The sequence below is a fragment of the Panthera onca genome, chromosome E2 (genome assembly GCF_046562875.1).
Source record: "Panthera onca isolate mPanOnc1 chromosome E2, mPanOnc1 haplotype 2, whole genome shotgun sequence".
Classification (NCBI taxonomy): domain Eukaryota; kingdom Metazoa; phylum Chordata; class Mammalia; order Carnivora; family Felidae; genus Panthera; species Panthera onca.
Genome location: NC_138353.1, coordinates 26,255,312 through 26,269,780, shown reverse-complemented (window position 1 = coordinate 26,269,780; position 14,469 = coordinate 26,255,312). Strand labels below are relative to the sequence as shown.

At 41.7% G+C, this 14,469-nt stretch overlaps 1 protein-coding gene across 1 annotated transcript in view; it reads left to right on the top strand.

Moving 5' to 3' along the window:
* Positions 1-5,615: 5,615 nt before the first annotated feature.
* Positions 5,616-14,469, top strand: part of ABCC11 (ATP binding cassette subfamily C member 11) — a 61,312-nt gene continuing 52,458 nt past the window's right edge. Inside the window, exons 1-3 of the mRNA XM_078438554.1 lie at positions 5,616-5,753; positions 7,495-7,631; positions 10,660-10,818. Coding sequence (XP_078294680.1) covers positions 5,655-5,753; positions 7,495-7,631; positions 10,660-10,818 — 395 coding nt within the window. The 5' untranslated portion in view covers positions 5,616-5,654. The remainder of the gene's footprint in view (positions 5,754-7,494; positions 7,632-10,659; positions 10,819-14,469) is intronic.

Here is a 14,469-nt window from a genome sequence, read left to right as displayed (position 1 = left end):
ACATTATACTTGTTTTTGCAGAAAGACTACAGAAGAGATGTGGCCTTCTTGGTGATACATGATGATTGAAATGTATTATTAATGGTGATTTTAACTTTGATTACCTGGTAATGGTGATATCTGCCAGGTTTCCCTGTTGTAAGTTAGCATTTTTCTCTTTATAAGTAATAAATATGTTGTGGGGAGTTAATATTATGTGTATTAATTGGAATTCTGTAAGAAAAAGCTGCACATCTCCCTCATTATTTACCTATTCAATTTTTTTATGTTAGTAGGAGTTCATGGATTTTTTTAATGGGTTATAACCCAGTAGTATCATGTGTTTCATTGCTTGAATTGTTTCAAATTTGGCCATTAGGAGCCTCTTCATGTTGGGATTTTACTTGGGTTTGGCTGTAGGTTGCAGATGGAAAATTTTCCCTGACTATGAAGTCCAGCACTGCTCTTAGAATCCAAGAGAGAATTGAAATTTCATTCAAATCAACAAACATTCACAGAGGAACTGCTAAGTGCAAGGCCCTGGGCTAACTGTGGAGAGTATGACATAAGACAAGTTTATACCCTCACGCATCTCTTGGCCAGGGGACAGCCCCATAGAAGGCTGAGTGTGATACAGGGCAGGTGGAACTGTATGTTTCTGTGTATGCCGCAGATAAGGGAAAGGAGAAGGCAGGTGTACAGGCTGCTATGGTGGAGACAGAAATGCAGGAACTTGAACACTCCTGCCCACAGCTCTTTCTTTGACATTATCCTACCTTCTTTCATACACTCACTAAGCAATATTAGAATACCTACCAGGTACTAGATGCTACTTTAGGTGCTGGGGATACATCAGTGAATAAGACAGACAAGGTTACTGTTTTCATGGAGTTGAACTTCTAGTGAGGGAAACAAACAATAAGCAAGGAGAATAATTTCGGATGGTGATAAATCCTTTAGATGGTTAGAGAAGGGCTTTCTGGACAGATGACATTTCAACTGGGCCCCATGCTTGGAGACGTAGCAATGCAAACCTCAGGGGGTGAGGGTCCAGGGGGTGCTGTTTCAAGGCCAAAGAAGCAACACAAAGACTTTGTGGCTGGAATGAATTTTGGATATTTGCAGAACCTTCTCCTGAAATTCATTGAGAGTGAGGGTTTGTGGTATGGATAACAGAAGTGGGCAAGGTCAGGAGGGCAATGTAAGAGGAAAAAGATTCATTAGGGAGTCTAGAAAGAAGTCAAGGTCTTACTCTAAGCCTGACATAAGCCACTGGCAGTTCCAAGTTGCAGAATAACTTTTCCAGTTTATGTTTTCGAGAGACCATTTTGGCTGCTGTATGCTGTCTGTGAACGCTCCGAATTTTACCCATCAAGTTATACTCCTAATTATACAGAATCCTATGAAGATGGTTGTGAGGTTTATCCCACTCTATTAGAATATGCTCAGGATTTTTTTGAATCATCGGACAGAGAAGCCTGGCAGTTTTAAACTGAAATTAGGCAGTTTGCAGAGACCCTGAATGGCTGGGTTAGATTTTTTGAGGCTCTTAGTGTTTTAACAAAGAAATTTAAAAACCATCTGATAAACTTTGTGATAAATATCTCAGACACTTATGTTTAATGCTTTTAACTTGCACACATATACTCCTGCCCCCATAACAAGAATAACACACAAAATTGGTATTCTATTCACATAATCACTGAATTTATCTTTTTAAAAAAAGTTTATTTATTCTGAGAAAGAGAGAGAGCATGTGTGAGCAGGGTAGGGGCAGAGGGAGAGGGAAAGAGAATCCCAAGCAGGCTCTGCGCTGTTGTTGCAGAGCCCATCTTGGGGCTTGAACTCACAAACCAAGAGATCATAGCCCTGAGCCAAAATCAAGAATTGGACACTTAACCGACTGAGCCATCCAGGTGCCCCAAGGATTTTTCTTTTTAAACAAATTCACACTGCACTATAGAAACTGCAGTGGGAATAGGTCCATGTTTAAATTGCTTGTTTGATGAATACTTTCTTTTAATCCTATGATTATATTCCTGTGATGGATGTGTCACCCCACCTGGGAAAGCATCAGGACTCTAAATGTGAGGTCTTTAGTGACTTTGTGGCTTTCCTGGCTCCTTCTTTGAAAGACTCTACATCTACATCGTTTATTTATCTATCAAAACATTTATTTATTATTTTTAAATGTTTTAATGTTTATTTATTTTTGAGTGAGACAGAAGAGCATGAGTGGGGAAAGGGGCAGAGAGAGAGGGAGACACAGAATCTGAAGCAGGCTCCACTCTCTGAGCTGTCAGCACAGAGCATGACACAGGTCTCAAACCCATGAACCATGAGATCATGACCTGAGCTGAAGTTGGATGCTTAACCTACTGAGCCACCCAGGCACTCCTCCATCAAATATTTATTAAGCATCCACTGTATGCTGAGCACTGTACACTAGATTCACAGATACATCAATGAACAGACAAACACGGTCCCTGGTTTCAAAGAGCTTACATTCTAGTGAGGTAGGCAGAAAATAAATAAGCCAACAAAGAAAGAAATGGCCATTTCAGAAATTGATAAGTAAGGGAAATGTAATAGGAAACTATGTAGAAGGTGATAGGAGGAGGACTTCAGTGTTCAGTAGGGAGGTCTGGCAAGGTTACTCCCAGGAGGTGGTGTTTGACTGAGACTGGAATGGTGAGAATGGACCAGCTCTGCGAGGAGCTGGAAGGAGAATGTTCATGGTAGAGATTAGGACTAGTGCAAACATCAAGGTGGGGAAGAGCTTCCTAGTTGCTGGAACAGAGGAGAAGGCCAGGTACTGGGATGTGGGGACTCAGCAGCTGGGAAGATTTCCTCCGGAAGCTATTGGAACTAGCAAAAGGGAATAAACCTTGGGGCAGAGAAAGTTGACTAGCACAGGGTGTGAATGGACTGGAAAAGAGAGGTATAGGAGGAAGGTCTAATCATCTACACCTCTTTGGGGCCTGGCTTGCAGGTGCCTCTGCTCCTTGCCTTGGGCACTTTCCTTACCCACTGGTGTATCCTCTGGCCTTAGACACTACATCCTGCTGGGTACGTGGGAAGCACAATGAGGAAGTAAGTCAGTTCCTCCAGAAAGCTCTTGCCACAGGTTACCTTGCTGCTGTGCACCCCCCCCCCCCCACTGCCTTGTTCCCAAACTGTTTCATCATATGCAAATGGCCCATGTCTAAACCAAGTTCATAATCATGACTCTCCCATCCCCCCCAAAAATGGGGAGAATACAGGGATGGAAACATCTGTTTCCTCTCTGTTTTTATTCCCATCACATCCTGGTCCTTACCCTGACCACAGTGGTGGTCTCGCCACTAATCAGATTGAATATGCTTCCACTCTGGTTCTTCCCAAGAGGAAATTGGGAGGCCAATGACTTCTCAAGGACTGCCAAAGAAAGTTCTGGAGGGAATTCCCCCTGGCCAGTCAAGGAAGCAGAGGTGGCCCTCATCACATTGGAGGGTGGCCCATGCTAATGTGTGGCAGAGGTCCAGGTACGTTAAGATGAACAATTTGTGTTCTGCAAACATATATTCATTGTACACATTTGCATTTCATTAATTTCCATTTGGTTTACTTTTCCCTGTTTTTAGTTTCCTGGACAAATGCTGTATAGAAAAGGGTCACACCTTTGAAATCCTCAGTGTATCTCTCTGCAGGTGTTTAAAAATAAAACAGATTGGCAGATCATACTAAGCAGAAAGGTGACAGAAAATCTGATTTATTTATTTGAGAACATGGTTCTTAGAGACCAAACAAAGAAATTAGGTGTGACCCTTTTCATACATCTTGATATTTCATTTTCCTCTTACTTATTAACATAAAGCAAAATGTCGAGGTGCATTCATGTTGGAACTACACTCATTCACCAATTGCAATGGTAGCTTGGTACAGACACAAACATTTATTGGCACGCCAATGATGCAGCCCCTTGCCAGCTCATGACTTGCAATCTAGAATTTGTTGCCTCCACTCCCTGCCTCCTGCCATTCCCTCCCCTGGAAATCTTTAGGTAGTGAATGAACTGTACTGCAATACACTGTGGTCCGATCCCCAGGGACTTCTATTGAATTATACCAATTTTACTGTAATGTGTCTGTGTTCCAGGCTGGTTCACGGCAGCCAGAAATCTTGTTTCTTCCCAGAGTCTTAAACAAATTGTGTGACACTCTCTCTTACCCAAAACATGTCCTTCTCTCTCTTTGTTCATTTCCATCATCCCTGAGAGATTCACTTATAGCGTCACATGGCAAGTATATCTCATACCCTGATGCCCCCCGTCTGGGGACCCTGTCTTGCATGGTCTATAGCAGAATTCCAGAAATGGAATCCACCAGTTCTGGTTGTGATTTGCTGAAAGGAAGTGGGATGGGAGGGAATGGAATAAAGGCATTTGGAAAATTCTTCTCCCAAGACTGGGTAGTGTGCAAGTCTACTTACTCGAAGCACAATCCAATATTTCAATGTCAAGAGCTGTATCTGAACCCTAAGACAGGCTCCATAATTTGCAGGATCCAGTGCCAAATGAAAATGTGGGGCTCCTTGTTCCAAATTATTAAGGATTTCAAGATAGTGACAGTAGAGCCTTAGCTAAGCCTGGGCCTTTCTGAATATAAGGCTCTGTAAGGCACTGGTCATACCCCATGATGCTGGCCCTGTTGGTCATACCCTGGTCATACCCTGTTATATACTCTCTTTTTCCATTCCTTCAGAAATATTCTTAATTGCCATCCCCTCCCCCAACCCAGGCACATGGGTGTTCTGGAAGTGAGTCACATACTCAGAAAGGTAAAATGGAAAGCATTTTAATATATTTTATAATTTTTTTTGCTTTTTAATGTTTATTTTTGGGAGAGAAAGAGAGACAGAGCATGAGCGGGGGAGGGGCAGAGAGAGGAGACAGAATCCGAAGCAGGCTCCAAGCTGTCAGCACAGAGCCTGACGCAGGGCTCAAACTCACGAACCGCGAGATCATGACCTGAGCTGAAGTCGGATGCTTAACCCACCGAGCCACCCAGGTGCCCCTGCATTTTAATATATTTTTAAAATACCTTGGGTAATTTAAGATTCCTAAATTATGTCCAGCTCCAATCCCCTGATTCTGTGAAAACTGAGAGTCAGAAAATGGCAAAATTGCATTTTTTAAATTTATTTACTCATCCATTTATCCTTTATTTACTGAGTACCTGTGATCCTTTTAGCACTCTCCCAGGCTCCAAGGATTCAATAGTGAGCTAAACAGACATGTCCCTGTCCTTGTGAGGCTCTCTATTTAGAGCGGGAAATGAACTCTGAACAAATAACGATTCACACAAATATTTAATTACAAACTGGGGTAAGAGAAGAAGCATGGTTCTATGAGCAAGCTTGGCCCTAGGTTGTAGGGTTGGGAGTGGGTGGTTAGAAAAGGTTTCCCTAAGTGATCTTAAGCCTCAGTAGATGTTTAAAAAGAGGGAGCCATTCCAGGAAGAGGGAAGAGCAGGTGCTGTGTCAGTGGCCCAACCTTCTGCATGACCCTGGCACACTCCCTGCAGGGGGATGTCCCCCTCTCCTGACTGCTCAGGGCTGAATCTAAGCTGCTCTTACCTGCTGCCTTTTCAGATTCTCTGATTCTTGGAAAAGAAGGATTGGCAGAAGAGCTGAAAATGACCAGGAAGAGGATATACTGGGTCCCCAGGTCTTCTGGTGGCCTCGTGAATCTTGGCATGGACATGAGCGATGACATGGTTTCAGGACTCAGCTATGTAAGTAGGTCTCCTTTGCATCAAAATACCAGGAAACTGAATTGACAGGGTATTCTCAATGGTCACGAATTAGGTTAGAAAATTTTGTCCCATATTTATTCAACCACCTTGACTTCTTTTAATGGATCTCAGGCTTCACAATTAGGTGAATTGTACTCTCTGGTCATGACACACCCTCTTGGTCTGTCTATCTACCTATAATCTATCTATCTATCTATCTATCTATTGCCTATTTATCTATATATTTACTTATAATAATACAATAAGCACCAGTAAACCCATCAACAACTCACCACCTTGGACCTTAACAATCACATCCAGCTATTGATCTTCTCCCCGACTTCATTCCCCAGCTTTCCCTACCTGAAGTAAACACTGTCCCAGATCTTTTCTCATCAATCCCTTACTATGCTTCTAAGATACTATTATTTATCCTATATGAAGCCCTAAAGACAATATTCTTTTTTATTTTAGTTGTTTCCCACTTTATCAATTTCTAAAAATCTTTATTTTTGAGAGGGAGAGAGAGAGAGAGAGAGACTGAGCACAGGCGGGAGAGGGGCAGAGAGCGAGAGATATGGAGTCCGAAGCAGGCTCCAGGTTCTGAGCTGTCAGCACAGAGCACGATGTGGGGCTCGAATCCAAGAACTTGGAGATCATGACCTAAGCTGAAGTCAGCCACTTAACTGACTGAGCTACCCAGATGCCCCTGTTTCCCACTTTATCAAAAGGGTCACATGTAATGTTTGGGGCTTACTTTCTTACTTATTGATTTCTTTTTGGTAGGTTTACTCTCAGAGGGCAACTTGGTCTCACATTGTGTGGGTAACTAACTATAGCTCCCTTTATTCTTGTCTACACTGTGTACCACAGATAAAAAAAAATGGGGAGGTAGAGTGACCTGTCCAAAGGCACCCAGTGAATGTAGGGCATACCCAAGCCTGGGACTCAGTTGTCCTAACTCCTGGCCCACTGCTTATTCCCTACCCAGCAACCTTTTTTTTTATTTAAAAAATTTTTTAAATCTTTATTTATTTTTGAGAGAGACAGATAGAGTGTGAGCAGGGGAGGGAAGAGAGAGAGGGAGACACAGAATCTGAAGCAGGCTTCAGGCTCTGAGCTGTTAGCACAGAGCCTGACGCAGGGCTCAAACTCATGAACTGTGAGATCATGACATGAGCCAAAGTTGGATGCTTAATGACTGAGCCACCCAGGCACCCCTCTTTTATTTTTTTCTTTAAATTGAGGTATAATTGATGTGAAACTTACTAGTTTCAAGTGTACAACATTTATTCAATATTTACATATAGTGCAAAAAGGTCACTACAATATTACTTCCATCATCACATATAATTACAAACTTTTTTCTTGTGATGGGAAATTTTAAGATCTACTCCTTACCAGCTTTAAAACATACAAGGCAGTATTATTAACTGTATCAACCATGCCATACATTATAACCCCATGACTTATTTATTTTATAACTGAAAGTTTGTGTCTTTTCATCCCCATCACCCATTCTGCCCACACCCCACCCCTGCATCTGGCAACCACTGATCTGTTCTCTGAGCTCTTTGTTGGTGTTGTTTTTAAGTTCCACATGTAAGTGAGATCATACAGTGTTTGTCTTTCTCTGACTCTAGCAGCTGGATGTGGAAAGATCCATCATCCTTGGGTGGCCAACACTCCAGGACAGTATGAGGTCAGGAAACTGATGCTCTTTTGGTTTTTCTTTCCCAAGAAAACTTACACCCTAGAAGACAGCCCCTGGAGCCAGCAGGTGAGGAAGCCTGAGACACGAGGGACAGCAACAGAGCTCCATTGGGGGAAGTATGATGCTGCCTGGAGAACCATGATTCCCTTCCGTCCCAAGCCACAGTGAGTTCTGAGGGGGAGGTGAGGGGCAGTACCCATTATGACAATGTTCCTCAGACACAAACACATACATCCCTCCCAAAGATGTCTGAACATTCATGTCACCAGCACAGCCAAATAAGTCTAGAGCAGCCTGAGGCACATCAGAAGGCAGAGTCAGATCATTCATTCATTTATTCTTTCATTCATCTATTTATTCATCCAACAAAGATTCACTGAGAACCTACCAGACACTGTGCTAGACCTCAGAGGAAAAGTACTAAGCAAGGCAGACATGATTCTTGCCCATCATGGACCACGCACTGGGGAAAAAGACAATAGCAAGTAAACTCATAAATAAACATGTGGTTACAAGCTGCTTGAAGACAGTGCTATGAAGTTTGGGGGAGGGGGGAGGTGGGCGGTGCTGAGGGACATTGAAACAGTGACAACTTGGTAGGTGCTTGGTACTTAAGCTGTGCTCTGGAGGATAAACATGATTTTACCAGGCCAAAGTAAAAGAAGGATGATCTGAGCAGAGGGAACAGCATGTGCAAAGGCCTGGCCTTGAGGTGAAAGGAATACAACATGATGTGTCCAGGAACTGAGAAGGAGGTCAGCATCACTGGAATCATGTGTGATGATGGGCATGGCATGAGATGAGATTGCAGAGGGACATAAGTCTCCACAGGGCACATTAAATATGTTAGTCTTCATTCTAAGAGAAATGAGGAGCTATTAAATGCCCTATGATGGTACCCTTAAACTTATGAGTTAAAGAAATTCAATGTATCCTTATCCAGTAAATCAAAGTTTAAAATAACCATTCCCAAATGTCTTTCTGACTTCTACAATCTTGCTTTCAGGGTCCTGCACAGAATCAGGTACATATTCATTTATTTATCGTCTATGGACAGGACCTTAACATTCTTCTAGAATGATTCTAGAATCATCCTAGAATTGCCACAAGGACTCTGTTTTGTATTAACAATCCCATCTTCTCTCTCACGTTTGCTAAGATTTTATCAACGAACTGGAGTTGTTTTCCTATTTTTTTGAAAACCTGAGCTCCCATCACCACATCACTCCCACTGAATTGCTTTTATCTCCACCAAGAATAAAGAATGTGGGTGCTTAAGTGCGCCCAGGCAGCCTCATTGAGAGAAACATTCTGCTTCTACCAGACCTTGGGCATAGTGGCACCAGCTCACAGATTCTTGCCCTTTCTCTGCAATCATACATGGCCCCACATATCTAGTGATACCTGGTACAGACTCCCACCTTCCTAGTCCCTTCTCTCTCCAGCATGTAGACAAAGGTGTGGCTAGCCTTGCCCAGAATGCACAGTCCGGGGCTGGTGGGCGGTGAGGCTGGGAAGGGCCAGTGAGTGGAGAAGAGGGTGTAGCCCAAAACAAAACAAAAGCATCCCATGCATTTGGCATTTTGTATTCTCATCTCTCACCCCAAGTCTTTTTTTTTAACTGAATTTTCTTCATATTGAAACATACAGCATTAAAGTCAACTTTGGAAAAAAAGAAGTAGAAATTATATACAATCCCAACACCCTAGTCCAATCATTATTTCTGTATTTGTGAATCATTTCCAGGAATATGACCTTGTCATTCTAGTTTATTTACTTTTTATTCCATTTTTTATTTTTGTGAAAATTACATAAGCAAAATATAGAAAACATGAAACAGTAAGAATCTCTTTTCTTTTATCTTTACCAATTCTAATCCCTTTGTCAAAGTCAACCACTATTAATAATTTGAAATAAATGTATGTATACATGTATAAATGTGTATATATAAAAATGCAAATGCACATGTACGTATAATACATAAATATGTAAATGTGCATATACATAAATATATAAATGTGCATATACATAAATATATAAATGTGTATATACAATTGTTAATAGTGGTTGACTTTATATATATAGTTTTGTCTGCTTTCTCTCATTTCTTCCTTTTTTAAAAGTTTATTTATTTATTTTGAGAGAGAGAGAGGGAGCACATGCGTGTTGGGTAGGGGCAGAGAGAGAGGGAGAGAGAGAATCCCAAACAGGCTCTGTGCTGTCAGTGCAGAGCCTGATGTGGGGCTTGATCCCACAAACCCTGAGATCATGACCTGAGCCAAAATCAAGATTCAAATATTTAAGTGACTGAGACACCCAGGCTACCCCTTCCTCTTCTTTTTTAATGTTTATTTATTTTTGAGACAGTGAGCATGTGCGTGTAAGTGGGGCAGGAGCAGAGACAGAGAGGGGGACAGAGGATCCAGAGCAGGCTCTGTGCTAGCAGCACAGAGCCTGATGCAGGGCTCAGACTCACAAACCGTGAGATCATGACCTAAACTGAAGTCAGACACTTAACTGACTGAGCCACCCAGTTGGTTTTTTTATGTAAGTAAAAATACTTTTTACTTTTATTATGTACGTAAAAATATGATAAATTTCTTGACCCACAAGTGGCCTTTTTTTCCTTTCTTACTATGCTCAGAGCTCATTTCATGTTCTACATATAGGTCAACTCCGTTTGTGGACGCTTGTGCATTGTTTTCCACATATGGGTATACCCTATTTGTTTTCTTTCTTTTAAGTCATTCCCCTAATAATAGGTGTTTTTGTTGTTTCTGTTTTTTTTTTTTAATTATTTTAAGTTTATTTATTTATTTTGAGAGAGAGAGAGTGCACACAGCAGGGGTGGGCAGAGAAAAAGAGAGACAGAATCCCACGCAGGCTCTATGCCAGGGCTCAAACTCAAAAACTGTGAGATCATGACTTGAACTGAGATCAGGAGTTGGATGCTCAACCAACTGCACCACCCAGGCACCCTTGTTATTTCTGGTTTTTAACTATCACACATAATAGAGTAATAAAAAAAAAAAAAAAAAACGCTTTTTTTTTTTTTTGTACATCCAGATGACCACACTGTGCTTTTTACATAGTATATAATTCATTCCTGCAAAATCTTGCCCTTGGCTTAATTTTATGTCTTTACAGCCCTTATCATAAGGGCAACTATATGATCTGTGACCTCTCTGCTAGGTTTCCTGCCCCTCAGCCCATGGATGATGCTGGCCTCTTCTCCTACTTCACGTTGTCATGGCTCACCCCACTCATGGTCCGAGGTTTGCAGAGACGCTTAGATGAGAACACCATCCCCCAGCTGTCGGTCCATGATGCCTCAGACAAAAATGCTAAAAGGTAAAGTCTTATTGGACAAACCACTGGGTTGGTTAAAGACCATGTCTTGTGGGATTGGTGACCAAGGATGCTTAAGAGTAGCAGGTAGGGTCTGTCTTCAGACAACCAAAGAATATTGACTCTAGCAAGAGGCCTCACTATACTTCATGAACCCCCTGAAATGGTACTCACTTTATATGTATCGGCTAGAGACCTTTGTCTGGAGCAAGGATTCACATCTTTTACCTGATTTGCCTAAGGGCCCAAGACCCCAAGAAAGTTAGAAATTACTGCCTATTGTCCCTTTTGCTTTTTCTTCTGGATCAGATCTTTACCTATGTCACTCATCATTAAATTCTGGGTTAGTGACTAGTCTCCGAATCCTTAAGTCATCACTAACTAGGTGTGTGGTTAAGGTTCCTACACAACCTACTTCACAAGGTAATATGAGGATTAAAGGGGGGGGGGGATGAATAAACGACTTCAAATGTTCTATACTCATGTTCTTACCTCTAGCTACTTCATGAGAGACACCAGGTAGAGAATCACATTATCCAAATATGCTCCAGGAAATGGTAGTCCCTGGAGAGCTTCCCAGAAGAGAGCATTCTGCGGTCAAGAGAGTCTGTGAAATGTGGCATACTTATTTGCCAGGTCTCAGAGATTTGTTTACAAAGCAAATTAATGTACTTAAGTCACTGGGAAAACAGAAACTGGTTTAACTTTGACCCATTGCTTCTTGGAATTATTCAGTAAAGAAAAAAAAAAGTTTTCAAGGAACACCAACCTCTTGCATAATGCCAGATGTTGATCAGAATCTCACTGGCTACCCGCTATGATGTCAGGCAAGTCATTTACCCTTTCCAAGACCCTGTGTCTTTATGTATAAAATAAAGGATTATAAAATTTATCTCATGGTCCTTCACAGAATTGATGTAAGAATCAAAAGAGATGGTAAATTCAATATGAAGACCCTGGAAAAATGCCTAGTGCATAATAGACAACCAAAGTGTTTGTTTGTCCTTCTGTGACCATTATGAGCACAGGATCTCCTGATCTACGTCTATTCACTTAGGGCTCACTGATTCTGCCGTTTTTGTTCTATAACTCACATGAAAGTGTCCACCAATACTTTTTTACAAATCACTCCACTTTGGGATTTTTTTTTTTTTTTTTTAATAATTATCCATGCATTCACACCTTTACAGAGGCTTCTTTCTCTGTGTTCACCACTGAACCAGCAGGGTTCTGGGGTGCATCTTCCCTAGTCCTTCAGGAGAACTACTTTGACTTCTGTGAGGATTTGCTGACAAACTGCCAGCCATCAATCGTCACTACCACTCACATCAGCCACAGCAGCAGAGCCACCATTGTCACCACCATCACCTTCATTATTACTATCACAATTCGTATTTCTCATTTGCCCATCCAGCACCTCCCATGACCATTACAAAAGGGTTATGAAGTAAATAGGAAAGATGCGATTTCCCCCATTTACACTTGAAGAAACTGAAAACTCAGAGAAGCAAAATTATGTTCCTTGAATCATAGTTAATGAATGGAGGAGGTGAAGTTTGAAACCATGTCTTTTGAAGAATTTTTTCTTAATTTATCTTAATGTTTGTTTATTTTTGAGGGGGGGGGAGAGGCAGAGAGAGAGAGGGAGACACAGAACTGGAAGCAGACTCCAGACTCCGAGCTGTCAGCATAGAGCCCGACACGGGGATTGAACCCATGAACCATGAGATCATTACCTGAGTCAAAGTCGGACGCTTAACCGACTGAGCCACCCAGATGCCCCTGAAACCAAGTCTTTTGAATCTGGTAATCATGGTGAGAAATTGATACAGTTGCTAAGAGAGTTGAGAGCAGGCTATGGGGAAACTTGGATTTGTTTAGTCAAAGTGGAACAAACTCCAGAGCTTTTTATCTCTGTGGATTGGGTTACATGTGGGGATAGAGCTGGAATGAAGGGAGGTGGCCCCAAAGTTTGGCCCATGAATAATGAAATCCTCTAACACATATGGGTGTCATTTTTGCTTTACTTACCTAGGGCCCAGACCCCCCAAGTTATCTGGCCCACACAGATGGGCATGGGATAGGACAGTTGTTTTATAAATTCAGGGAGGAAAAAGCAGCCTGGAGTTTTGATAGCAGGTGAGGGAAGGTAGGACAGGAAAATTCTCATGATGTTTGTTTCCTTCTGGCTTTAGGCTGGGCACAAGTGTCCATGGCTATAGGAGTGAAGGGTAGAAAGTACTAGAAATGCCTGCCATGAGAGCCTTAGTGACATAACATGCATAAGCAGTGCTGCTCTCAGGCCCTGAGCACAAAAGTTGGCTCTCCATGCTCCTGCTCTGTAAGTAGTCCTGGAGCCCCTGGGCATCGTCCTTGATGTTCTCACTATGGGCAGTGGTCATTGCCTTCCAGAGAGTGGAACATGGTGGAGCAGGAGCCAGGAAGTAAAAGGGCACGTGCCAACATGATGATTGCAGCTGAGAGGCTGGATTGTGGATGTGTGGGAGGCATCCTGGGCCACATTAAAACTCTGGAAGCTGTAAGCACCGCAATGGCTATTTTCCAGTCACCAGCTCCTGTATCAAATATAATACAAAATAAAAGAGAAGTATGAGAGAGTCAACAAAATTCTTAATTTCTGTCATGATAACTTCTTTGATGCTTTCTTGAAATATTGCTTTTCAATTTTTTCCTCCAAAGAAATGTTTTTGGTGTTCTTGTGTTGCTGGTGTCACACAAACAGCCTAGACATCATTCACTCAGATTGGCAAAATAAGGGCACATTTTTATATTTATTTATCTATTTTTTTAAGTTTCTCTTAAACTTGAGTTAATTAATTAATTAAAATGTTTATTTAGTTTTGTGGGGGGAGAGGCAAACAGAGAGGGGGACTGAGGATCTGAAGCAGGCTCCATGCTGACAACAGACAGCCCGATGCAGGGCTCGAAATTACGAATCATGAGATTATGACCTAAGCAGAAGTCAGACACTTAACTGAGTGAGCCACCTAGGTGCCCCTAAGGGCACTTTCAATTAGGTGGTCCAACATTGGGTCGCCCTTTAGGGGGCTTTGAAATAAGTGGAGGGACTTTTTGGAGGTCATAGTTTTGGGTTTTATGAATCTTAATCTGTGTATAAAAAAAAGAGTGACATTATTCGAAGTCTTAGGCTATTTCCTCAACTAAATGTATTCTAGGATAACAAAATAGTTGATGAGATAAAGTTATTTTTTATAGAAAAATTCAAACTACTACATACAGAAGGAATGCCAGAATTAGAAATCATAATTTTGCCAGCACTAATGGAAGTGGATCTAGGCAATGGTCATCAATGATGAGGAATGAATGGCGGTGAATGAGTCAGGCTGATACACCTTAATCCACCGATACCCTGAACATTACTAATAATGGGACAGCTGACCTTGTGTCTTCTAATGTTATGCAAAAGAGGTACACTACATCACCTATTAAATATTTTTGCCAGCTGACCTGAATTCTGAATTTCATTAAGCCTCTAGATCTAACTAAGAATTTAATAGATACAGAGCATAGAAGGTTATATTAGACAAGACAGGGATGTAATCAGTCAAACCCAGAATGTGGGAAATTCTATGGGATAAATGACCCAATTTCTTCAACAAACAAATGGCAGAA